Below are 27,406 nucleotides of genomic sequence, written 5' to 3' on the forward strand. Positions count from 1 at the left end.
AGTCTTTGCCTCAAGTGGTGGAGTTCAAGTATCTCGGGGTCTTGTTCACAAGTGAGGGAAGGATGGACAGGCGGATCGGTGCAGCATCCGCAGTGATACGGTCGCTGTATCGACTGGGAAAGCATACATGGAGCTGCATAACCAAGTGGCAGGCATAGTGTACAGAAACATCTGTGCAGATTATGCACTGGAGACCCCAAGGTCAAGGTGGGAAACACCTCCAAAGGTCTAGCCAAGATCCTGTGGAACTTCCACATACAGACTGACAGAATGATGATGGCAAAACAACTGAACATTGAGGTGGTGGATAATCAACAAAGCAAAGCCGTTGTGGTGGACATTGCAGTACCGAGTGATGGGGAACATCAGGAAAAAGGAACATGAGAAACTAAAGAAATACCAGGGGCTCCACGAAGGGTTGGAGAAGGTCTGGAAGGTGAAGGCATCAGTGGTGCACGAGGCTCCCAGGCCTCTGGTAGAGGTCCCGAGCGTGAAAAAAGTGAATGAGACCACTTGCAGAGAGTGAGAGGGTGAGGGTGCACACACACACACACACACACACACACACACACACACACACACACACACATTTATTTATTTTTTTATTTTATTTTTTATATCTGTGATACAGGTACAATACAATTTACTGTAAATGCTGGGTTCAGAATTGCTTCTCTGCAGCTGCTACAAACCCCTCAGTGGGAACAAGCAACACATATTTATCTTTTTTCCAATGAGTGTTATTTTTCTCATATCACCTTCACTCCATAGACTTTTCTATTTACTATCTTGTGGAGGACAAAGAAACATGCTGTTCTAGTTATTTACCAGACAATAGAAACTGAAGCAGCCTTCTCCAGTTTCAGAACGTCTGGCTCATAAATACAAAAATACAAAATGATAGATAGTTAGAAGAGTCTAAAAGTGGTAATGTAGCTTTTTCTATTAAATCTGTTGAGCATTTTTTTTTTTTGTTTCAACAGGAGTGACAGAGGAGTCAGTAGGTAGGACACTGGGGAAGACTGCAAATGACAGAATGCATTCACTGTTTTGAGTGGTGGAAAGTAACTAATTACAATTGCTCATGTTACTGTAACTGAGTAGATTTTTTGGTAGTAATACCAGAGTACCAGTACTGTTGTTTTGTTTTTTTTTGTGTTTTTTTTACCTGTATGCTACATGTACTTGTAATTGAATAGCCTATATAATTCTAACCATGTAATTGTAATAAGCTACATTTAAAATCATAGGAATTATTGAGAACAATATAAATCCTTTCTCACCACTGTCTATGCTCCCCTTTTAATACTCTACCTACACAGTCTCTTTGCAAGTATCATTATTATTATATTATTGCATGTATTTTTACACTATTACTGCAGAAGTATGTCTACACAGGTTATTTTAACATGATACTGTTGTTATTTTTTTTATCCTGAAGATGGCAGTAGTGCTTCATTGGAAACAGCCTCTTTCTGAAAGGAGCAAACTATTCTGAGATCTACGCTTTAGTTTTTATGGGTAGAGATGAGCTTATCACGCCTATAGAAAAATAAACAGACCAAAGTTGAAATACAAGTTACTGTATATTTACATATATATAAACAGTTAACACCACAGGTTTTTCAGCATGCCTCTTTAACCACAGAAAATTCAGACCAGTGCAGTAGCAATGTTGTCTTTGTACCATTCAAAATCATCATGTCCTGTGTCCCCTCTTAAAGCCACAAAAATGTTACACGTATCAACAAACATTTCAGTATTAAGTTGTCAGTTATAAAAGGCTTTCATTTCTTTACAAATGCTGCAATGTCATCTACAAACACACTTGAAGTAAACAGGGAAAGCACAATGATAACATCTCATCCAAAATTTGATTTTTTGGACTCTCCTCAGTCAACAACAAACATGCAAAAAACACAAAGCATTAACACTGAGGATCCAATTGTCATGATGTGGTTGTGCCTGAAAGTGTAATCTGATTTTTACATACAAAACAGTGTTAAGACCACTTGAATTATCTGGAAGCATTAGGCAAAATATTATTGCAAAGGAGAGGTATGTGTGCTGCAGACAGGTGAGTGTCAAAATGCAGTTGAATGAACAAAATAGATCGATTTAATGATAACCACCACATTTCATATAGAGACTTGACAGAATTATGTAATGTAATTTTGGGGTTGGCTATTTCAATTTTTCTTGTTGTCGGCTGTGTTTGCAAAAGTACAGAGAATGCTTGAATTAGCTGTAGACGTCACGTTTCTATGAATATCATATCAAAAGGTCTGGTGCTGTTCTAGTACTGACAATTCATTTGATCTGCAAATGTGCCCTCAGTGCGATGCTGTCTTCAACGCTTGTCTGACACAAAGTAGGCAGGATCTGAAAACCCTTTAAGTCATGCATACAGTCCTCCGAGCATGCGATGGAAATGTCTCTGGTCTCAAGTGCCCTCCCCAAGGTCAAAGGTTAGGGGTCAGAACAGAAACCGAAAGGCCAGAGTTCATTCCTGCGTTGTGGATCCAGGCAGCTCATTGGTCAGTGTGTGCCATCGCTCCACCTTCTTGCCCTTGTTCTTCAGACAGTCTATCCAGTGCTGCAGAGCCTCGCCCTGTGAGTGGCACCCTAAGGATACACCACCTAAAACATAATCAGTACAATATGACTGCTTAATGTATATTTATTACTCCTAGGCCATAGATTTACTAAACTGTATAACAAGCAGCAACTGTTTCCAAAAGCCACTTGACACTACACTATTTTTAATACTGTAACATATTTTCAGACCAATTGGTTAAGAAGCACAGCACCTGAAATCCTCGCCACATTTGTCTGATAGCTGCTAAGTAAACATGACATCACATTGTATTGGGCAACGTGTGCACATTTGAGTCACACTGGCCTTGATAGAATACAAATATCTTGCCCAGAATTGTATTGTATTCTGTTGCAAAATATATATCCCTTTTTTTCTCAAGAATCCATATCATGAGCAATAGTCTTATAAAATGCATTTACAGAAGAAGATCCTGCAACCCACATGCCCCCACAACCACATAAAAACATCCCACACCATCCCACAACATTTCTGACAATTACCACTGGCACAAAGGGAATTTCTAACAGGATAACAGGGGTAGCACATCTTGGTCTGACAGACATCTGACATGAAATAGGCTTAATGCCTTCAAAGGAAAGGCACGAAATCAGTGCTGTTTTATCTATTTACAGTAACTAGGTTGCTCCATTGTTACAAAATGTGCTATCTATTTCACTGCAGTTAGTCAATTAGGTTTCAAGTGACAGGTTAGCCTACTCATTTCACTAGAATGTGTAGTTAATGTAATTATATTTTGACAAAAATCTTGTAAATTCTGCAGATTGACATACACAGTACAGTTCATTGCTTGTAACTGTCTTATGGGTTGTATTTCTGACAGAATCCTTATCCTTTGTCATTTACAGCAACATAAAACTGATAAATGTGGATTAAGCATATTTAAAGGCTTTTTTTTGTTATTCCGAGAAAGTATTAAGTTGAAATAGTTAGTTTGTTACATATTAAGCTCATATCCAATGCCAAGCTCATATCCAAAATCATTCATGCTGTGTAGATCCAGAGCTGCAGTTTATAGCCACTGATTCCCTCACAGCTTCTTTTCTGATCCCACCAAAGAGCACCTGAGCCTCCACCCGCATAGAGATACAAAACGAGCCTTATAGGCTTGGGACAGGTGTGAGTGTTTCTCTCTACTTGAGTGTAAAAGCAGCATGTTTGAGATATGCATGGTTGGAGCAGTTTAGGCGGACCATGCAGCCTATCCTGTCATTAAATATAAACAAAATGACCAGTGCTTCGCTTGATCTTCCCCTATGCATTGCTACAGATCATACAAATTGTACACTCAGACCTGCTTAAAGTGACTTGCCCCTAGTCATTTCATTGGATATGAACTTAATATATTTATGTTAAAACAAGAAACTGATGTTGTTAAAAAGTGAGACTGAAGACATTATAACCTTTAATGTTTACGTTTTAACAAAAGAAAAAAAAAAGTTTTATCTCAATACTTTCTCGTAATAATGAAAAAACTGTAAAATGTTTAATCCATGTTTGTCAGTTCTACCCTTCATCACTGATGTATTAGTACACGGCTCTTTTTTTTTCAACATTCCTTCACTAACTGCTACTTGACTGTGTAATTAAAATTTACCAAACATTTTTAGGAAAAGAAGGATAAGTAATAATTAGAAAAACATGAAAACCTGTCATATGCACTTTGACTCAAACTAGGCCTGTTTAAAAACCCTGTAATTACAAAAATCCAATGTGCTCTGAACTCATGTAAAAGTGAATGAGTTTGTCGTGTTACAGGTGCCTTATAATAGAACTATCACTTCAACGTCATTAAATCCCAAATTATAGAACTTGTGGGAAAATACAGCTCAAATTACCCTCATAAAATAACTTTCAGACGTGTGTCATGGACCTTGCTTTCAAGCATAGACTTAATTAGCAAATCTTAAAACAGACAGAATTTACCCTCACCTATGAAATCATTGGACTTTCCGAGGTCATAGTCCCATACTGTGACCTCCAGTGTTTTTGTGGCCAACTCCGAGAAGGATATTTCATAGAAGAACTCCTTATGAAGAACAAATAGAGGAAGAGGTTAAAGATCAGCACATGACACCTGTTACAGTCTAACTAATGAGAAGAGAATACATTTAATGCACGGTTTAATTGGCTGTTTGAGGGTATATTCAGATAATGTGCATGAGATGTATAGACTCAGGGGGACATCTATGAGGGTATAAATGAGGCATCTCTGTCAAACACACAGTCACATCCTGCTGAAGACTCCAGCGTACCTCATTAAACTCCGGGTTCAGGGTCTTTTTTATCACTGCTGTTTTGTGCTTGGATTTCTTATGCACGTCTGGCTTGAGATACCTGCAAGAGGAATGTCACATTGTCAATGGCTATAAAAATCAATGAAGGACCAGACAAAGATCCTCTGTATAGAATATATTATGCACTATTTCTGAGGAGGGTTCTGCAACCAGCTTGACTCAATGGAAATATTATTGCATTGCTTGTTGCCTAGAATGTTCCACCATATGGCATTAAGCATTTTTTTAATGACATTGTTTAAAAGACCTTGGAAAAACCTTGGAACAACAGTGAAATTCTTATTATGGGCTGGCTTGCTTTTCCACAGGTTTTGTCTCCATGGAGATAGATAGGTTCACTAATGCCATACTGCAAAGAAATAACATCTCCATTGAGACAAAAGGGTGACAGAACCTCCACCAGCAAAGTCACATAATGCACCTTTAAGACCTTACTTCTTGCTAGCCTGCCTAACAGACCTGAAAATGCAGCATTGTAAGAATTGGTTATGACAATCTTGGAGGTTATTTATGCTTGTGACGCATTAAACTTATCAGTAATTCCCACGCCACCCATGCAGACTGAAAAACCCTCATCATGGCCTTTTGTTAAATTCTGTTTAAACCCAGCTGGATAAAAACCAAGGCACATATTTGCTTTCCACCCACCACCCACAGCTCGAGGACCGTATGCTCCCACACACTCCCAAACACAACTGAGCATCTGGAAACCAAAAAATAAATAAAAAACCTTGCGCCAAAGGCCAAATACGTGCACCCTAAAAGAAACAAGCTACATACTGTGGATGTGAAGAAGGTATGGACAGGCTAAGAATAGTGCCAGTCGTTTACTGTTTATTCTGAAGGGTTTAAAGAGATTATAGATTTATATGCTAAAATTACATCTACATTAAATGACATTGATGAAGAAAATGTTACCACTGCAATAACAGTTGAGTTTTTCTGTAATCTCTTGGATTCGGTTTAAGAATTAGCAAATGTCTAGCTTTATTGGGGCCCTGTGCAAAATACTTCCTTTAGTTTGATAGACACTGAAAGAAACTGAAGGGCACCTTTTCCTAGTTGTAGAAAATACCCAGTGTGCTACCTTTACAGCACCATTTTCTTAGCGATGCCAGTTTTTGGTGGATGATGTTGTCCTGGTCATTTGCCCAGCCTGTCTACGCCAGGAAGCTGCAATAATGTGGTCAAAATGTCTCCATTGAGAGCACAGGGATTTGCTCATGGCTGCATCTAGTGGTCTACTGTGTTATTACATGCCAAGCAAGAGAGATTGACAGTGGAATTATTTCTCTTCAACCACCAGGCTTTCCATTTCCATTTGTTGTTTTCAGATTCTATCGCTTTGTGGCTAGAAGCATTTTACGGCGAGAGACAGTAGACCTCTGTTGATCTTCTTTTGGTTTTTCCGTTCAGGGGTCACCATAACATCATAAGCCTCCATCAGAAGCTATTTTCTGCATCTTCCATAACAGGAAGCATCATGTCCATCTATATAAAGCTCATCTTTGGCCTTCCATTTGCTCTCCTTGCCTCTTTGCTTCCCTGCCTGGCTGCTCACATCTCAACATGCATCTCTGTATTCAGTCTGTTTCTTATATTCTGTGTGTACATATTTATCTCCATAAAATTCCCCTGATCTACTCTAGTTTCTCTCACAGCATGAACCGTCCAATTGCATATATGCATTTAGGATTGTGGCTTGGCAATCAAATTTCAAGCTATTCACACTTTTGTCACACCTTTAGCATTTTTGAAAAAGAAAAAAAAAAAGGTCTCAAAAAGTTGTTGACTGGACACATTTTTTCAGGTTTAGACTTCCAGTCAAAAAGGTTTTTAAAACAATCACTGTTAGATGGTGAATATACCTATCATATATACTTTTTACATAATCATAATCATTTTTGTGTGCTAAATATTTATTGTCTATACTTTTTATTTGCACTAATGGGGTACTTTTTCTTTATTTTTCTGTTTTTTTTTATTTTATTTTATTTTTTATCATTTTAGCTGCAGGTGTATGACTCTTATGAACATGATTCATTGTGATGTTTATTCACTGTAGATATGTTTTCTTTATAATATGGTTGAAAAGCTTTTACTGTCTTGCTAAAATGCTCTTCAATATGATCATTTATCGCAATATTGTCTGTAGCAGTATATCGTTATTAAGACAATACTCAAGTACATTTTCTGTGTCCTTCATAGATGCACACTTCCCCTACATCTTTCCCTAGCCACCATTGGCAGGTTGGGGGAATAGCCTTATATTTCCAGTTTCTGTCAGGTTTCATCATTTAACACTTGGATCTATATAACCTTCTGTGACAACAAAATACCGAGGTCAAGCAGACTATTGCCTTTTCTCATCAGTGCTTAATGAGGCAGCAGAGGTCCTCCCTGCCCCTAATAATAGCATGCAGCTCGTATCTCGCCACATATGTCCATAGCATTACATCACCTGTGAAGGCATCAATACAAACCCTGCAATAATGAATGGTTATCCCAGGTCACAATGGGTCCCACTTGTGAGACAGCTGCCCTCATTTGTCTCAGTTACAGTTGGCCATGGTCTGTCACTCAAGCATCCAGACCGATGATTCATGGGGTCAATATGTGCTAGCGGCCATTACGGCTCAAACACAGGTAGAGATGCGCAGCCAGGGTAGCCCAAAGCATGAGAGAATGAGAGTGCAGTAAGGACACTGGTACTTAATTAGAGGTATTGTGACCCTGCTGTAAATGAATAATTATCTGCAGTGGCTCTAAGGATCTGATTCACTGTTTAAAATATATTTTCAGCACCAAAAAGACCCAAGGATAGGTTGGCATGACGACAGACTAAATGGAAGAGCGTGCTGACCTCCAGCCAAGAATATTGCAGTACCCACACTGGGACACTAGGGATTATCTAGTTCACTTCAGGTTAAATCATTTTCGTACACTTTTTTAAACTTGCTGTGCCAGTCTACTGTCTCAAAAACACACAAAAAAACCCAAACAGAAACAGTTTGGTGTGGTCCAAAGATAGGTCCAGGTCCAAGTCCCCATGAAGAGTTTAGAAGAGCTTTTCACAACTCTCATAGACCAAAGTGGAGTTTTGCTGTGATGGTCAAGCTAACAACAACTAGCATGCTAATGCACACTTCCTGATTATTAGACAATAAGGGACAATGCTTCATAATTAGATGCTGACAGTACACTTTGGACTTATTTTGACCTCAATGGCTGCTTATACAATATATTTGTGTTGGGGCAAGACTAATTTTGCTTAAATACAGTACATGAGAAAAAAAGACAAATTTTGCTCAAATACAGTACATGAGAAAAACAAAAATAGGTTGTGCAGATGCATAGAGCCACAAGGAGTCCAGGATCATTTTACTGACACTTGCATTTTTTGACCTGCTGATACTTACGTTTTTACATAGGGATCTGAAAAGCCATTGACGTCCATCGCCGCAAGGTGTGCACAGCGCTTGACCCCAACACACAGCCCTCCACGAGCCCTGTCTCCTTTTGTGTCACTCTCTGTGGCCGGGGGAAGGTACTGCAGGCAGAGTAAAAGACGCCCTCTCTCCTCCAAACTTCTCTGCTGCTCTGTCTCCCACTGAAAAGAGAAAAGAACATTTGTAATTATAAGAATAAAGTGCTGCGTTGTTGACATTGGACAGCAATTGACGCTACATTTAAAAGCTTTATGAATAATACTTGTAATCTTTGCAGGCAAGGCCATAAAACACAATGTAGCAAAAACATGCACATTCAGACCATATTCCCCTTAAAGGCTAAAACTGTAGATGTAAACAACAAATTCCTTTACACTAGGTTTATATTAAGCAAAACATTTGACAAAATCTAACTGCCGTGTTGTTTGACCTGATGAATCAGTAATGTCAGGCAGCATCATTTTTACTGTCTGTCACAGGCTTGATTCAGCGCTGCTCAAAAGAGACAGTGATTCAGTCAAGGCCGTGTGTCTTGAATATGTACGTTTAGACAGACTGAGCAGAGGCTTTTGATTCCCTGTCTGTCCATCTGCTCTGAGTTTGAGCAGTCTTTGTACCATAGAGGAGATTTGCAGTATGTCATATATTCACTATCCACACATTGACTGTGCAAGTGTATTGTTCTTAAGAGGCTTAAGAAAACTCCGTGGACTTTGACAAAGGCACTGGTCCTATCCCGAAATGTCAAAGCTGTGTGCCCACACTAAACACGAGAATTTGTGACAAATTCTATACTTTATAAAAAACAAAATATAAATAAGCAAGATGGGTGTCTTTGATTTGATTTTTGATTTTTTGGCACCACCAAGCGAGTAATAATGACATTATAATCTTTTTTTTTTTTTTCTGGAGCCAATTTGGGACTTCTGAAAGCTGATAGAAAAGATGGGTGAGACACTGTAGTTTAGTGATAAACAGCACGGATGACAGCAACAATATCACCAAAGAGGGAGAGAAAAACAAAACAAAACATCAATCATATCTTTGGTTTTGTTATTGTTTGATAAGGGCAATTATGCGACATCTGTTTTTGAGGTCTAATATTGTGTATAGGTCTCTTGTTATGTTTGTATTTTCAGTAGGTGGTCATTATTGGAGCGTGGTGTTCTAATGGTCACTAATGCGTTATAATAAGATAATCAGTTTAGATGTTTGAGGTTAGTGGTTGAGACATAAGTTTGAAGTAGAAGTAGTAGGTAAAGGACGTTGTGTCAGATTCATGGTTGGCTGCTGTTTGTGATTGTAATATGAGCCGTATAAGTGAGGTGGTCCAGTTACTGATGTTAATTGTGTTTTTGCGTTATATTGTTCCAAAATATTTTAATAGGTTTGCAGTGTCGAAGTGCGTGAAGGTGACTCCCATGGTGCATTGCTCACAAATGTTTGTCAGTTAGCCCCATTTTGTAGTTATTTACTGTAATGTATGTTCTGTGGATGATTTTGTATTGTATAAGTTGGAGAATGGTGTTAGATGTCATGGTGAAGATGTTTTTTTTCCCATATTTCTGCCCATAGTTCATGGGAGAGTGATGTTTCAAGGTCTGTTGTCCATTTGTCAATTGGTGTTTTTATTGTGTTGCCTAAACGTAGGAATCTGTATAGTTTTTATGTAAGTTTTTTATGTTCCATTAAAATTCTTTGGGTGGGTTAGTGTAGTTGTTAGTTGTTTCTTATGTTCATTTTTGCTCTTGCTCATTGAGTTTATTTGTAGATAAAGCTATTGCTGTTGAGTTTTTTATTGTGCGGAGAGCTGTTGGAATGTGATCGATATTGTTGTGGAGTAAGTGTTGGAGATGGGTGAGACCTTTGTGTTCCCAGGTGTGATATTGAAGTGTGGTTTATGAGCAAGTCTGAATTGTGGCAAGTAGGGGTGTATTTATTGGGTGATGGAGAGGGGTTTGTTTGTTTTAGGTGTCAGGTATCTTGCTTAAAGACATGCCATCAGTTTGCGCTAGAGCCACTGTTGCTCCCATCCAAGCCTAACCCCGCTTAGCTTCTGACATCACATGAGCTCAGGCATTGACAAGGTGGTATGGCCACAGATGCGTGACAGAAAATAATATGTTTAGTCAGTCTGTTGAAATTCTACATGATCCTTTAAAACAAACCTGGATTCGTTGCAAGAAGAAAGAATTCTTGATAATTAAAAAAACTATCGTCCTTGGCTTGTCACTAGTGATTTAAAATTATCACCATTTATTACTGTTTTGCTGTCTGTACAGTAACCGTGTTTATATCAGCAACTCTCATTTCTCGATCTGCTGCTGAGTTTTTCTGTGAAACACTTGCATCCAGTTGAGTTCCCCTGGTACAGCTTTGAACACTCCACTTGAAGTAGAAAGTGCTGAAAGATGGCATTGCCCGCTGGCGTTCATTGTACCTTTCCTTCAATGTTTCTACTGCTGCTATCTCTCTTACAGTCTAAATATTGTCAACACAGAAATATCATGTTTTATGTCCTGTTTCTATGCTGATTTACAGATGGTTAAGAACCTTTTAGGGGAGTCAGAGATCTGGATTAAAGCATTACATATAATCTTGAATTTCAGCAAAAATATCAGTTTTCAGTTTGGTTGTAAATAAACCAAAATAATGAGCTTCTAATATCACAGTTTGATCTCATAATCTGGTATTACCCGCTAAAAAGTAAAGTTTTATCTAACAATGACTCAGTTTTGAATATCGCATCGCCACTCTTAGCCGGAGGGGATAACTGCAGAACAGCAGAGGTAATTTGATTTCCTTCCCACAGAAAACCCAGATGTACTGAGTGTGTATTTATCACATTGTGGGGACCAAAATGTGTATGAACCTGCCCCCCTTACTTTAGATTAGTTCTGTATTTGTTTATTTATCAGGTACAATGCACATAAAAACACTGACCTGCACAAAGAAGTAATCTCTTTGTACCAGGTTATCGCAAAATTTACATCCTCAGTCCCTGGTCAGGTTGATGTCATAAATGGTGCACATGCCAATAAAATATAATGTAAATCAATACAGTCATTTATTCTTATGGGAACAAAAATCAACAACATGATATAAAGTTAAATATGAGTTAAAATAGATTCTCGAACTCCAAAATGTGTGTGTGCAAGACCAGTGAGTAACTTCCGAAGCAATACTCCTAGACCCATCTATTTCCAGTCCAATTGCTCCCCATACTATTGGACAATGCATTTTACCAGACGACAAACTGTTAGCGCAGCATTGGACAACAGGCGTGACAAGCAGGCAGATCAAAAGTGACAGATGAAAGAAAGCAGTGGAGGGCGAGAGGAGGAAGCCGATGTTCTCCTATAGCACCATGACTCATGCTCCTGGCCAGCAGCACGCACAGACATATATGTTATTTATAGGAGGAGGGCACGTGTGCAGTTCCTGGCAGCTCCTCATCATTGCAGGTGCTCAAGCAAAATGGAAAGGGAATCAAATTTTTACATTTAAAAAAAAAAAAATTATGTTATAAGTGCATATGAGAGGTTTTTACGTTTTTCTACTTATTACTTTGGTGAGATACCTGTGGTGAATATTTGTAGTTTTATTTCTATATTTCTAGAATATTTCAAGTAGTTTCAGTCAAGCAGCAGATTGTGAAAAAATGTTGAAAAGAAAAGTAGAAAAATACAGGAAATAGCTCTGATTTCTAAAAGTGAATCCCTCGTCAACACAGAAAAAACGCAAAGACAATTCACACGCAAGGAAGGCATTTTTCTGACAGATTAAACGGTAATTTAACACAAAGGAGGTGTCGTCATCTTTTTTTTAATTAATCTATTCATCACTATTGTGCAATCTATACAAGTGTTTGTCCTTGTTAATATTATGGCTGCTAGGTAAAAGATATGGAATTATCTTTACGTATGTCATATGATATCTGCTGTCCATGCCTAACCAGGAAGTCAAAATATAAACTTCACAAAATACAAACAACTAGGCAATATTTTTTAGCAACATCTTTACTATAATTGAACTTACTATGTTAACTTTGTTTTAGTGAAATAAGTCGTCTAACTGCACTTTAATGTCATTTTCATGTGCCATCACTCATCCCTGACTCCATGTGTGTGCTGCCATCTATATCTCTCAATCTCTCATTAAGTCTTATCTTCAGGGCAGCGCTGGACCCGACCTAGGAAATCAATATGCCATATGGCCCACGCTACTCCACCAATCCTAACCACTTTCTCAAATTGTTTTGTCATAATGGACATTTGCTTATATCTTGGCACGCACCGTTCTTGAGAATCATCATTACCCCGCAACAGCAAGCCAAACCATCTGCTATCAGTGAGAGGGACAACTTCAAACTCGCAATTAGCATGGATAATTTGCAGCAGGTATCTGGTAATATACCAGCTCATAGATCGATAGACTTCGACTCATTACAGAGGTGGGAATAAACAGACATCAATGGGAAGCGCATGCAGACTGACAAAAGGAAAAAGTACCAAGGAGATAAATTTGTGGGCGGTGGATGTGAAAAAGAAAATCAGGGAGACAAAAGAGGATGCTTGCAGAGGAGGAGGCATCAAACAACCTTGAAGTAGGACACAACAGCAGCGCAGCTGTTGAACTGGAGCTGAGAGCAAAGACTTGGGCCCTGGTTCGACCTTTAGCATGAGTGTGGAGGAGCAGCGGCAAAGTCATCTCAGGCAAATGTGAAGGATCCAGGAGCACTTTAACTGACGAGCCAATGGTTATTTTTAATTCTGCCACTGTAGTTCAACACAGCATACACAAGAGCTTTTTAATCTACACTGATCATTGCTAAATGACAATGGTCACTTTCTGAACATCTGTCAGTTTGTAATTAAATTTGTATTATTATTTTGTATAATGCACTCCCTTTGCTTCAACATAATGCCCTTTACATTACCTGTACATAGGCTTACAGACATCTGATTTTGTGTACCTATGCCTATCTTATGAATAACTGGGAATTGTTTTTTTTTTTTCTCATTAGGCTGGTAAACAAGAAAGGTGAAATCCTTCCATGGCAAATCCAGAACCCTCTCTCTCTATTTTTTTTAACAGATTGATATCAGTCTGGTCCCCACGCCCTCTGTTACGTCTCCAGTCCAACCAAACATGTTCGTGCAATCAGATACATTTTTTTCAGTACTGCATGTGAAATGGGTCATTGGTCATCTATTATTTAAAAACAAAATGGCACAGAGTTTAATGCTTCGCTCATTGATTCTGCAGAAATCCACCATTTTTTTTCAGTCCCTATTTTTTTCCTTAATTTTTTCCTTGTAAGCAGCCATATTTATTATCAAGAATGATGACTAGAGTAGAGACTGCTTTCACGTGATTATTACATTAGATTAGAAAAGACAATTTTGACAAATGTACAGACAAATCAGTGCATTATTGGGAAAGTTCCACTACTTTAATACCCGACTGTGGTAGGAGCAGTAAAACATATAAATTTGAAGTTATTGGGAGCAAAACTAGACAAAAGACTTGGTCACCTCTCTCAAGTAGCAGGAGATCCCTCGCAGCGCAGAGCTCATGGCAGTTGGTGAAGGCAGCTGGAGGCACAACAAAAATATGTGAGAGGATTATTAACACAGCATATGAAAAGCAGAGAGGAACAGACCTGAACTGAGCAGACGGAGACACAAAATTTGGCTGAATTTGTGTTAACTGTTGCTGACCAAAATTGCAATCACAATGATACATAACTAAACTGGCACTACAGTTTTGAATAGGATGACTGAAAATAAAACTCTTAATGACTTTGTAAATACTGGTCCATATTGTTAATAATGGTAAACGGATTTTAGATAACGCAGAGGGCTGTATATTTGATCTCTCCCTGGTCCCACAGTAAACCCAACAGCCACAGGCTTCTCCCAAAGGACAAGAACACAGCATGGCATGGCCCCTTTCACCCACTCCGGCCCCCCGCTCTGCAACGCTTTTATTTTTTAATCCATTTGTTTCTCAGTCCCCCTCGATCCCACTATCGACGCTTCCTCCTTTTATTTTTGTACTCTCCGAGCAGCCTTTCCCACATGTAACCCGCCTGACATTTAGCCAACACAAAAAGCTATTTCTAGACAGATATTCTGCTATGGTTTACCTCTTATTTATGCTTCACTAGGCCTCACTCTATACCATATACACTGTTATGTAGACTTCCTGTTAGTTGTGTATTTTTATTCAAAATAAAATCCCATAAGGCCCTCATTAATGTATCTAAGTAACCAAGAACTTTCCTCATGGGTATAAAAAGTCGTAAAAAGTTGTAAGAAAACATTGTTAACCTCTATGTACAAATGACCTTTTCTTTAATTAGACCCTCTTGTTTACTTCTAACCTTCATAATTTAATTTTTTAACTAAGAAGATATGTTAAAAATCTCCATTACTAACATAATTTTCATGAAAGAAACTCTAATAAACGGGATCTAAGTCCCCTTAAGCCTTTACTTCCTTTAATTTACAGCACTTTATTTCTTTCCATTTTCTATAGGAAAATATCTGCATTATAATCATTTGAAGTGACTGGTTGTGGTTTTGTTTTAGATATTAGCCATGCGTTTCATCCAAAATATGCAGGTTTTAATGTGCAGTTTTTAATATGAGTGTACAATTTGTCCATCTGGCCATCTTTTCAGAGTGACCAAAGGGCAACTGTACTTTTCTACTGAGTCATATTGAGTGACTTCAGTTGCTTGTGTTCTGCTGTTCAGTTTGTGTCTAAAAGTGAAGTGCTCATAAAGTAAAGTAAAGTCTTTAATTAATTTGGTGCTAAGCCTCTCATTTAGTTTTAATAACGAGGCTGTTTCTGATGCAGGAGTCTCACAGGAGGGGGATGCTCCAGACAGATGTTAAAGTGTTTGGTCTGGTCAGGCTTCACGCGGCGCAGGGCCACCCTCGACTCCCCAATGAACTCATTATGTGTCAGCTTGTCTTCGTCACACACAGACACCCTGGGAGAGAGGGGTGAGAGAGCAGAGGGGAAAGAGAAAGAAAAAAACATGAAAACATGAATAAACATAAGAAGAGCAGGAACCATTACTGACGCAGGTAGAGAGACGACGTTTCATACCAGAAATGTTCTCCCACTCATGGATGCAATTATCATTCAGACGGCTGAATAGACTCATCTATTTTTAAATGTTTCCCACCATGTGATGATGGAGATTTAAGGGGTCTCACAAAAGCTGGATTAAAACCCAAACAGAAAATCTAGAAATCGAATATGGCTGATAAAGTATGAAACCGGGTACATGTTAAACACTCTAGTACAGGATTGTAGTGCCTTTAAATGTAGCTGGTTTTTTTTTTAAGTAAAACCCATTACATTAACATTTTAGCTTACTTTCCCAGAATCAGTGACTTGAAATCTCATCTATTCATTCTAAATTTGACTACATCTTATCTAACCATCAGTCTTGTGTGATATACTTATGCAACGCTTGTAGTTAATTCACTTTTTCACAAATTTCACCAATGAACGCAGCATTCTTGAAAACAGAATATTTCAATGCTTATAACCCAAGCACCAGATCTGTATAGAGAAACTAACTAGTAAAATTGAATTTGCCACCATATTCCATAAAGCCATTTAAACTTATAAGAGAGCACCTTGTTTTGTTGTATTGATTGTACATTGATGGCCCTTTGACTAAAGGGCATCTCTTTCATCATTGCCTGGAGGTGCATGAAGCTTTCCTCATTACCCTTTGTTCACAAATAAAACTGAATGTGTTTTGGTGATTACGGCAGGTATAATATTTTACTTGTCTAAAAATAAATGGCATGAATGTCTTTCTTTGCAAACCCAATTTAACATAAGTGAATGGTGAATTAATATTACAACAGTTTTAAAAGCAAAATAATAAAAAGGTTAACAGAATAGCTCGACTGACGCAAATTTGGTAAATGACTTAAATTGGGGAATGACGGGAAGCATTCATTTATATTACATTTTCAAACAAACACAAAATCCATCCTAAATCTGTGACAAAATCAGAGTTATACTACAAGCATCCAAAGCACTACTCCACTCTGCTCTGTATAACAACATAATCACCATGACCCTTGCTCATCGTGAGAAGAATCCATGCACAGCTAATAATACAATGCTGCTCCTGACTCATTTAATTATATGCAATGTTGCAGTAACACAATAATGATGGAAGGCACTAGTTGACACAAACCTGACCTGAATTAGACACACTACAACAGGCAGTTACTATGCCATATGCGGACATAGTAAACACAACCTACTATTCTACCTCCTCTGGCCATGCAAGCGGTGAGAAGGTGCATAAGACTCAACCAAGGCATATTTATAGGATCAAGAAAACTTTTTACAGCCTGTAATAGGCATATTACCAAATATTTGCAAATGCATTTGTTATGGAGAGAGAAAAAACCCTGTGACACATATAAGATATAAATGGAAAATGGTGCTTAAATCATAACAACTGCCCACGTTACATTGCATTTCTCGTGTTACGCCAGTGTTTGCTTTGACACATGTGAATACTAATATGTTTATAGCAATAATATACAGGCCCTATTATGCAAATAAGGACGTGAGTGTAAGCTAAAGTCAAGAATCAGTATGCTAGGCTTTATGTGGGGCCTATGAGCTTTGTTTTTCCTGTGATCTGTATGTAAATAAGAACAACCAGCATGAAGGGGTGGGATGAAAAAAGCTATTTGTCACGGGAGAAATGGAGCCTCCTTTATGTGAGTTGAACCTAATTTAAAAGTGCGTATTGGAGGGAGAGATAGGGCTGACTACTCAAATGAACGACCACAGAACAGTGGAAACAGGGGCCATAGAATTTATGCTGTCATCATGGTTAAATGCAACTACCACTGCACAAATGACAGATGATATTAAATGCCCTCTGAAAAGCATTCTATTATATATTGCAGGTGGAAATTCTATGGTACAATTAGCCTTTAAACTGTCAGCATATAGATGTTTTAACCTGGTTTATGGTTGATATCTCTGTAATTACTGGGCCTATCTTCATGGAATTTTTACTATTAAGGAAGTAGTGGCATTATTCAACACTTGTAGCTGTCCAATTACGGTGATACGTTCCATGTTTATTCAGTTACAAATGTTTTTGTTGCCAAAAATGACATGATTTGGTGGAGTCCCCTGCTTGTCTCCATGGAGATTGCTAATTTTATCCTATTCTTTCTGTGGAACATTCCAGGCAAACCAACAACAACATATCCCTGGAGAAAAGAATGTTTCAGACATAAAAAGTTTCATAGTGTCCCTTTAATAATCTTAAATCTTTGAAATAGATTTTGGTATCCCCTAATGTAGTGCTAATGCTGCTACGTAGCTTCTATTACTCACATTCCACTGACCTGTCTTTTTTATAGTGCACCACCAACGGCAGTTAAGGGCAAAAAATGTCTTTTTTAGTCTTTTAATTAATATAAAAGTTTTTCCAACAATTTATGAATGAGAATCAGAGGACAAGACTGCAAAACAGAACAGCAGCGAAAACAAAAGGCGCCATAGGAAAAAGGAAGTGGACACGTCAGAATGGCGATAGAGGAGAGCGCGAACCAGCCTCGAGAGTGAGATTATCATAGGTCAGTGAGTCAAGTGCGATACACAGTGATGCTAGGACGTGTTTTCTGCTATGATGTCACAAATTATGTTTAGTCACATTCACTGGGGTTTCAGGGCCACCATTGTTGAGTATTTTATATAAACATATTCATTATTTTACCAGTAGTGAATATAATTTGTAGCTGAAGCAATTTTTCAACAACGATGTTACTAAGGTTTGCCATGGTCTATATTTTTTTATCCATTCACGACTCAGGGTCTTCTCTTTTTAGAAGAAGTGGGTAAAGTAGCCTTTTTAAAATTTTAACCACAGTGAAATCAAATATTTTGTACTCTTTATGTAATTTACCCTTGAACTAAACTACCAGGTCCTGATCAAAACTAAAATTGCTGAAACAAACAGGGTTACTCATTGAACAAGTGTCAATGAAAGAAAAGACACTTAAATTAGAACCAATGTGACATTTCTATATCAGAAATCTACTATTGTACTAACTGTGCTAATTGCATCAAAATGAGTATCTTTCATTCAGTATTCAAGATTGTATTGTCATTTTCATAGAACACAACAAAATTTTGTTTAGAGCATCAAACACAGCATTGCTTTGATGTACAGTGTGACACAAAAGTGCACTTAAAATGCTAGTATCATCATAACTCATTTCAACACTAACTTGAGCGCTCCTTTAAATATCTGGATGCTTAATTGAAGATTAAGTGTTTCATTGTTTGCACCCGAAAATAATAATCACAATTCCACTGCATCTGCTGTATAATGTGTTGTTGATTTATTTGGGCAATGCTGAAAACAATCTCATTTTTTGACAGCAGTAAATCTCCCCATTACGCTGTGCTATGGTCTGCCGCTGTGGAGGAAATTGAAACCTCTGCTTCACTTTGATGCATTCCCCCAGTTTCGTCCCATATGCCGCTTAAGAACGGAAAGATTTTCTTGAGGCAAGCCCCACATTTCTCCATAAACCCACACTGCACATTATTGATGATAGCCATATTGCTGTTGATTCATTGTCTAAAATAACATTCTATTTTAAGCATAACCGTAGTGACGCTGGCGTGTTTACAGATTTCACTGATTTAACAACTCTCAGCCTGTGATGTAAGCCATTGTTTGTACCCTGAAGATACCAAGTTCCTATTTAAAATCACACACCAAAACTTTTAGAGCCAATTCGCAGCTTTTGTCACCTCTAGAGGGGGTCAGTGAGATAAAACACCCTGCAGTGCTATGCCTGACCCAAATATGTCAACGCTGTTCAAGTAGAAGTGAATTGTAGAAGACGTTTAGGTTTAAGAGGAGTTTTTGTTGTGTTGCAGGACATTAGAGACTTTTAAACTTCAAGATAAACTGGTGTGGGGGGTGATAAGGCATCTTCAGTAAGGAAAAGTCAGCTTTGTTGTATGAAAGGACAGGTAAACAGGACCAAAATAGTCCAAACTTTTACCCACCTTAGTGTTTTGCGATACATGTCTTCCTCCGTGATCCCACAGTAGGTCAACGTCTCGTTCCAGACTGGGTTCAGAGTGTTGCGGACAATCTTTGTTTTCAGTTTATTGGCCTATTAAAAACAAGGAGCACAGACATTACTAAGTGCGTACTGGCTTTCATACAAGAATCTAAATGTACCGATTCAATAATGACAAGTAAGCAAACAATTCAATAACATCCAACAAACAGCATTATGATAAGAGTAATAGGGTGACCAACTGTCCCTCTTTTGGTTGTCCTACAAGACCATTTCTCCCCTGTCACACAATTTTGATAATGTCCCAATTTACAATTTTAAGGGGGTCAACTTAGTTATTGATGGAGATAATCTCATTTTGACACATGATCACACTCCATTCACACCTCTTCCTTTCCCCCTTTTTCATAATAACAACCACTTATCATTTCTGTGCCGGTCCCACCAGAGCCTCTATCACTCCTTTCTCCTTCCTTTCCATCATGTCAGTGGAGAGGAGTTTTGGCGCCAATGGCTGCACAGTCATGTTCGGTGCCATAAAACCGAATCATTTTTACAAGGTTGGGAACAATTCAGTTTATGATAGCTACATGGTCAAGATCGTTGAGGTTAAGATTTGAGTCAATGGTCGATATTCCAGTTAAACCAAACTGGATGTGGAGCTATTGGTGCTCCACTCATCATGGTGCTCTCCATTGACTGCATCTAGACTTTTCACAAGAAATGTTATCAAATATGTGTATACCTACAAAGTAGGTGAGTATTTTGAGTTTTCAGTAAAAAATAAATCTGAGAAATGCTTGTAAAATCCCTGAAACAGAATGTTTTTGAGTTAACAACTGTACATTTTATATAACAGTGAGACAGTTTAAAGACTGTAAGATCGTTTTTTGTATGTGGGTTGCCTCCTCAGCAGTCCCAAAACAGCTTTCCATCATCAAACTCGTTTGCCTATGATTCTTATAGCTGTATGCTAAATACATTACTATTACACTCAATTATATTCAAAAGATTTTGTCCTTGCTAAAACATCCCAATGTAAATCTGCGTAATCCCTCATTCGTCCAGGTCTGATCCATAGTAAAAGCCAAAGTTAAATCTGTCAATTCAATTCGCTGCTCATCCTGAAGAAGAGGCTTGGATGAGAAGCGAAACATCTTCACTCCTACAACTTTTTGTCCAGTTGACAGACTTGACTTTGGCTTTTACAATTCCAATGGAACTTAATTGTTTTTAAAAATAGCTCATGAAACTGAGAATCAACAGGTGACGAAGGAAAGCGAACTTTAGTGTTATCAGTGCATACTAAGTTAGTCAAGGAGGTAGCATTTTATACTACAAATACTTATATACTACCATATCTGTTGTACTTTTTAAAAAGCTCTCTAACTTTCTAGGTCCTTAAGTACATTTTTTCATTCGATGATAGAATATACTCGATTAACTGTAACTGGTGGGGTGAGGTTGTATTCAATCGCTAACGTCAATGTGCTAATAATAAAGATGGAAACCTTGCAGGCTCCCGGCAGCAGATGCAGCTTGACGTAAGGATCAGCTAAACCATTAAAATCCATGGGCTTCAGACCCTTATGGAGAAAAAGACAAGAAAAGACAAAACAGTTAATCAGTTAATGGCAAAAGCAGGAGGATATGGTCAGAATGCATTACACAAAGTTTTATACATTTAGTATTTTGTCTCTAACTTGAACTTACCTTTGCTTTCAATACTGTGCAGTGTAATGAGCTGGTTGCACTTTCGTATAGCAGGTCAAACTCAAGTGTCCCCAAGGAAGCTGGAAAGCAATTATGAGTTGGTTAGTTTGGTAATTGCTTTTGTAGTGATTTTGTACTACCTGTGTGTGGGAAGAAGAGATATAAATGGAAAAAATACTAATGGACAGTTAGACTTGCTCTCTGCGAAACTTCAATAACGGTTAGTGACTACAATAGACAAGTACTGGATTATGCTAATGCAGTAACTTAAAAAGATATGTCCATACAACAAATGCACCTGGCTTTCTAATATTTGCACTATATCGTGAAGTAAAATTTAAGTGAAAAAACATGGCATTTATAAGATAAACATAAACAAGAGCTTCTACCTGTGCATTACATCAGATTGGTTTTAATAGTTCACAAATAACATGTTAATAAAGTGATGATAAAAATGTAGAAAAAATATAACAGATTTGGCTGAAGATAACAGATGGGACCTGGGGCTATTTATGCTTATTGTGTCATAGATGCACATTATCAGCCAAAGATCTGTCTGATTAAGAAGCCAAGGTATTTCCGGATGTTGCTCTGAAGTTGAGATGTGTTTCAGTTGTAGGTGATTTGTTTGTATCTCGAGGCTGGGCTCAGGTGCATCTCATCACCATGACAACTACAACATTCCCCTCGATCCCTGCATCATGAGGCTCTTATGTGTTTGATTATGAGGCTAAAGATCACAGTGTAAAACAGTGAAGTGGTGTAAATGTACTGCTGTCTGCTAATCCAGGCTAAACAGCTGCGGGCCACACAGCTGATTACGGGTCTCTCTGGGAGGCTGCTGTGTTCAGAGCAAGATGCACATTCATTATTACTGCAGCCACTGTCTGCTCTTTCTTAAGCCAGAGCCTTTCTATCTCTGTAAACTTTCTGACATTTCCCATCTGGACTTCAGCAGGAGCTTCATTTGAATGGCACCAGGTGAAGCTTATGCTGATGACTCACTGTTATCATCGCTGTCACAGCTGTCGATCTCAATGGAGGTGTCCATGCTGCTCATGGCGGACAGTGAGCCTCCGCCTCCTGCTGCCCCCGGTAACAGAGGAGACAGCAGACCCCCACTGGTCCCGCCTCCTGTTCCTGAGGCCACGCCCCCATGCCCCCCAGTGCAGCCCGGGCTCAGATTTGCGGGCGCAGCACCATGACTGGGTGACAGAGGCTCTGAAAAGGAGGAAGTGGGCGACAGCCGGGGAAAATAGGCAGAGATCTGCCGGATTGGGCGGATGGGGCCTGGGCAGACATCAATGGCCATGTGCTCCTGGATGGAGATGGCCAAGGACTTTCCTTTGCGCACAGTCATAGGGCTGCAACACAGAGAGACAAACAGTTTCCTTTGGTTTTTGAATAATTATGTCCAGGACAACAGAGGCTATATTTCATACAATATGAAGATTGTGAAGGAATCTGCATTTTTTTAAAGTACATGAAGTGCATAGGGGCACAAAGGCAAAGTGCAGCTTCTGGGACAGGTACAATTGCTTTAAAAAACAAAGACTCACTATGCATCTTGAAAATGCAAATGCCCCAAGTCTATATTGTTCTATTTAAATATGCATTCCTCGTAGTAGCTGTTCTAAAAATCAAATATTTTTTTGTTCCTGAATGAATATATTCAGAAAAGAAAATACTCAGGGAGAAGAAGACTTTGAGACACTGCTTTCATTGTCTCGGTCTTCAAAAAAAAAAAGAAAAAAAAAAAAAGACTGATTTAATGAGAGCCTGGTGTTCTGTTGTCCACCAGATATCATCACATCTAATTGAACTGTCTCATTGGCATATGGTGAAAAGCGGGGCTTTTATTGCTCACACACTGAAACCCCCTTCATCATAATTATGGCCCTTTAAAGAAGAGGGATATTACCCACAAAATGACAAAATACCACAAAGGATGTGCACAAATTAGCATTTCAATAGAGCATATCTGAACACACTAAACTTTATCAGTAAGGAGACGATATAATGGCAAGTGGGAGTCTCCCGTGAATCTCATGATCTCTCAAGAAATATTGCGGGTGAGCTGCTGGGGCATGACTGTTATCTGAAGTGCTTAACAATCACAGATCATTTTGAGACGCACTGGCAATTATAGGATAAATGTTAAAGGATGGAGAGGGAGAGTCCTCGTAAACACAACACATTTTTAGCCTTGCATTTCCAAACTCATGATAATTCATGCTGATCCATTTGAGTCCACACAACTTTTCGTGCAAATTCTCTAATTTTCTACACATTTATTTTGCTAAAAACTAAAGGCTAATTGGTCACTGACTAACTAAAACTTTTCGGTCTGTTGGGAATCACAAAGTAATTTTTCTGTGGGGTTGTGATCTTGTGAGATCTTGCAGCATGTAATGTCTAATCAATTTTAACCTGTCATGATCAGAAAAATCCTGAATTACCATTTGTGCATTACTCCAATGTATCAGTCCATTACAGGGTCAAACAACAATTAGATTTAAAATGACCGTATCGCCCACATCTCTCACCTCCTGTCTCCTGGTAGCCCGTCTCCAGGGCCAACTTCTCTTCTGCATCCCTTTGCTATTCTCACTTTTCCCATCTCTATTACAAAAAACTAACCTTTTTGGCACTATAAAATCTCCACTAAAAAGGCAAATCAATGTACAAACCCAAAATTGCAGCAGTTAGTCAGAAAACCTATACAATATCTTACATAGAATCTATCACTTTAAAATGTCTCCTCTCGAAAAAAACATTAATGTAATGCACCTGTTTGTTAAAGCACTAAATCACCAGGACTTTTCACACCTCACTAATGGTTTTGCCCAATCTTAGCTTATTGCATAAAGGAAATAGGAGGTATTACATATACACTGCTGCTTTGGTTTTCTAAGAACAGAATGCCCTGAGGAGTTGTGCTCCATACTGAATGAATGGCTCACCTGGAGGCTAACTACTCGTGTCGGTGTAATCAATAGACGGTGTGGCAATGTTTGCACTGTAAGGTTGTTTGTTTGTTTATGACTATCAGGCTTAGTCTTATAAATGATTGAAGCTCAACAAGTGGAGCAGTCTGCTATTTTCTGTATGGACTGAGCCCAGTCATAAACAGATGGTTTCATGTCAGGCACAGTGGTTCTGACCCAGAGGAAGTGGGCGCCTCTCACTGTTGACCTTCATCTGGATTACAGACAGTGAGGGTCGTCTGTCGTGTTCACTCCGGCCCCTCACTGTGAGCACAACTCTGAGTCTCCTCCAGCTTTGCACTGGCACCGCATGAAACAGGCTTATCCAGAGCAGTGCTACTGTGCACCAGCTGCAAACCAAAGAAAGGACTTTGACAGACCTCTGGTGCAGTGAGAGCGACATCAGCGACAGCCATTTTGGGTCCATGGTGGACCCAGTCGCACAGTTAATGACTTCTGAAGCCCTGAGCTGCTGGTCAGAGTTTATCACTGAGCTTTGCAGTTATGTCAAAGCCCCTCTGGCCAAAATTCAGTGTGAAAAACAATATTTACCAGCACTATTTATGGTCTATAACCTTACAGGTGTCACTCAATCTTCCTTTAGTTCCATTAGTTCCATTTACAAAAGATTTCAGCTTTGCTTTGTCCATTCACAACACATTTATCACAGTAAAAGGATAGAAGACTGGCCTGACCTGAAAGACACTTTCTATGGTTGAAATAAAACATGATGTTGTTTATTTTGCAGCAAAAATGGTGCTTTAGTTAGTTTGTGTTTATTATTAATAGCAAATGTCACGGTTATCTATCATTTCCTGCTGTTGTTGAGTGGGGTTACAATTACTGAATATGTCAGCCTGGAGGAGGCAAAACATCAAGTTGTTAGTCATCTGTTTTCTAAAGATTCATGTTTACTGCTTTAGAAAAGAGGAAAATAAAGAGGTAATGTAAAATTTGCATGTGCAATTTGCAAAATGTTAGTCATGGAAGACAAAATAGCATCTTTCATTTGAGAAATGAATTAAGGTTGAAGATATTTGGATGAACTGATGTATGGGCCCTATGTCCAATCTCTTTTGACCATGTATGATGTGTTTCTGAGCACAAAAAGGACTAAATGCCATATTTGATCCTGAATAGAATGACTTTATCTCTGTCCTGGGCCACGCCATAGTCCACTCAGCCCATGGACACAGTCAACTCCTGCGGAAAATGTGAAAAATTAATGAACACTTTTGTGGTATTTCACAATTGTAATGTCCACCAATCAAGATCAGTGTCCTATACTTGTATCTGTCTACAATCTTCTGCCATGGATATAGCCAAACCAGCATTCACATTTTATTACATCTTGGCAAATTTACATATCTCCAAAAAACACTTCACACAGATGTTGCCTCTTTTAGCCATTAATCCCCTCTTGTTGTAGGAAATGGTTTTCCCTGGCTGGCGCGCTGCTTTGCTTGTTGATATAATGTGCACAGTCAGTCGCCTCTCAGGGCAGGCACATGTGGCCAGGAGCTGGTACTCCTCCATCCACCACACAGCCCCAGCTCTGCCACCAGCAGAGAGCCCACAGCCGGGAGGAGACGGCACCAACAGCTCCCAGCGAGCACATGATTGATCACCCTCATGCTGTCAGCTGGAGTCTTTCTCATCTCCTCCTTTCATCATTATCTTATGGCCATAATATGTGACACTCTATCCTCTGACTGCTCTTTAACAAATCTGACCATGTTTATCTTGACATCGCCGCAGCCTTTGAGCAACATGAGCTACATAATTCATGTGTCCCATCTCTACATATACATGACATACGACCAGCATACTGCCCTGTGGTGGCAATGGAGTCCAAGATATCATGGTAGGTTTGCCAATGTGGAGCTACTCAAACATGTTGATCTTAGAATACAAAATTGTCTTTTTAAGCCACTACAGGTTTTAGGCTTTGAAACCACACAACATAAACAACTCAACTGGGATGATTTAATCTTTTGTGTTTATTTAATGTCACTGTTTCATGGAAGGCAATTGTGTCAGATGAATGAGTAATAATTGTATGCAATTTGGACATTGGTTGATATCTCAATTTCAATAAATAGGTTATTTTTAAAAGTAGGCTTATATTCAGTATTTCTTGACCCACAATTTCTGTCAGATACAAAAAAAAATCTATCTTTTAGTGCAACATGTGACCCTTTTCACTCCACATTTAGATCCTTCAAATTAAATTAAAGTCACATTACACACCACCGCAGGACCCTCTCCAACACAGTTATATCACCTGTATTCTATAAGCCCCCCTCCCGTCCTGCGCCCGGTCTATTGTCCTCCACTGTCCTGTACTCAGGACCAGTAGCGGTCCACCAGAGCCTCACCTGTGTATAACGAGCTCCTGGGCTGACAGGCTGACGGTACAGTGTGCATCTCCCGGTATAGGTACTCATTAGACCCGTGATAGTCAGCGCATCAGTGGTTTAAGCTAACAGGAAGCCCCTGTCAATTAGAGGCCAAGTTATTTTAAGACGTCTAGTGAGTAAACTTCATTGTGATGGTTATGCCCGCGTGAGTGTGTGCGTAAAAGGCGTGAAAGCAAAGTGACAGATCAGGTAGGAGGGCTATAAAAACATACTGACACATGTTGCACCTGCCTGTAGGGTGAAGATATTGACGCACACAGAATGAAAGAAACCCCATAGCCTATTGATTAAAGAGTTAAGTAACATAATACACAAAAACTATTTAAAAAATGACACAACAAAGATGGTAAAAATTAAACGTAGCAAAACTGTAAATCTGGACATACCTAAGTGCTGGCAGCTACGGTTGAAACTCCTCATATAAAAGTGGTTTCCAGCGTGGATTGAAGAGCCAGACTAACTAACAGGTGGCGGACGCACGGACAAGCGCAGAGTGGAGAGGATGGGGGGAGGAGAGAGAGTGAGAGCGCAGGAGCAAGCACAAAACGATGCAGCTCCGCGCGTTATCATTAAAAATTAAATGCTCGGGTAGTTCAAGAGGAGATGAAAACGGGGGAGCAGAGGGCAGACAGCGGGAGGAGGAGCAGGGAATAGCAGTTATACCCGTTTGGCGCGCGCTGTTTGTGTTGTGTGACAGTGCACAGCCACGCGCTCTGCTGCCATCACCATCTCCCCTTCTCACTCCCTCCCTCCAACCGCCCACTGCACATATACGAGTTACTGTCACTTTGGGGGATGTTGCGTTGAATTCA

General features: G+C 39.1%; 2 protein-coding genes across 2 annotated transcripts in view; one reads left to right on the forward strand and one right to left on the reverse strand.

Annotated features, from left to right (window-relative positions):
• kif22 (kinesin family member 22) overlaps nt 1–27,406 on the forward strand; it is a 65,539-nt gene that overhangs the window by 16,170 nt on the left and 21,963 nt on the right. The gene's annotated exons all lie outside the window — the stretch shown is intronic.
• On the reverse strand, nt 1,660–27,258 carry LOC117387405 (double C2-like domain-containing protein alpha). The gene is made up of 11 exons (XM_033984912.2): nt 26,981–27,258; nt 22,193–22,551; nt 21,188–21,267; nt 20,986–21,060; nt 19,458–19,567; nt 15,240–15,366; nt 13,901–13,960; nt 8,334–8,524; nt 4,873–4,954; nt 4,550–4,646; nt 1,660–2,640 (listed from the first exon to the last, which is right to left on the reverse strand). Exons 2-11 carry the CDS (start codon nt 22,545–22,547, stop codon nt 2,504–2,506), a joined length of 1,314 nt encoding a protein of 437 aa, XP_033840803.1. The 5' UTR covers nt 22,548–22,551; nt 26,981–27,258; the 3' UTR covers nt 1,660–2,503.

This window comes from Periophthalmus magnuspinnatus, chromosome 19 (assembly GCF_009829125.3).
Source record: "Periophthalmus magnuspinnatus isolate fPerMag1 chromosome 19, fPerMag1.2.pri, whole genome shotgun sequence".
Lineage (NCBI taxonomy): Eukaryota > Metazoa > Chordata > Actinopteri > Gobiiformes > Gobiidae > Periophthalmus > Periophthalmus magnuspinnatus.

Bases quoted from the DNA above. Each gene is read 5' to 3' on its own strand.
- LOC117387405 (XM_033984912.2), bottom strand. From the start codon at position 22,547: ATGACTGTGCGCAAAGGAAAGTCCTTGGCCATCTCCATCCAGGAGCAC. The intron at 21,061-21,187 runs GTAAGTTCAAGT...TTTCTCCATAAG, and splicing joins GCACAGTATTGAAAGCAAAG to GGTCTGAAGCCCATGGATTT. The intron at 13,961-15,239 runs GTGAGACTCCTG...TTGTGCCTCCAG, and splicing joins GTCTGGAGCATCCCCCTCCT to CTGCCTTCACCAACTGCCAT.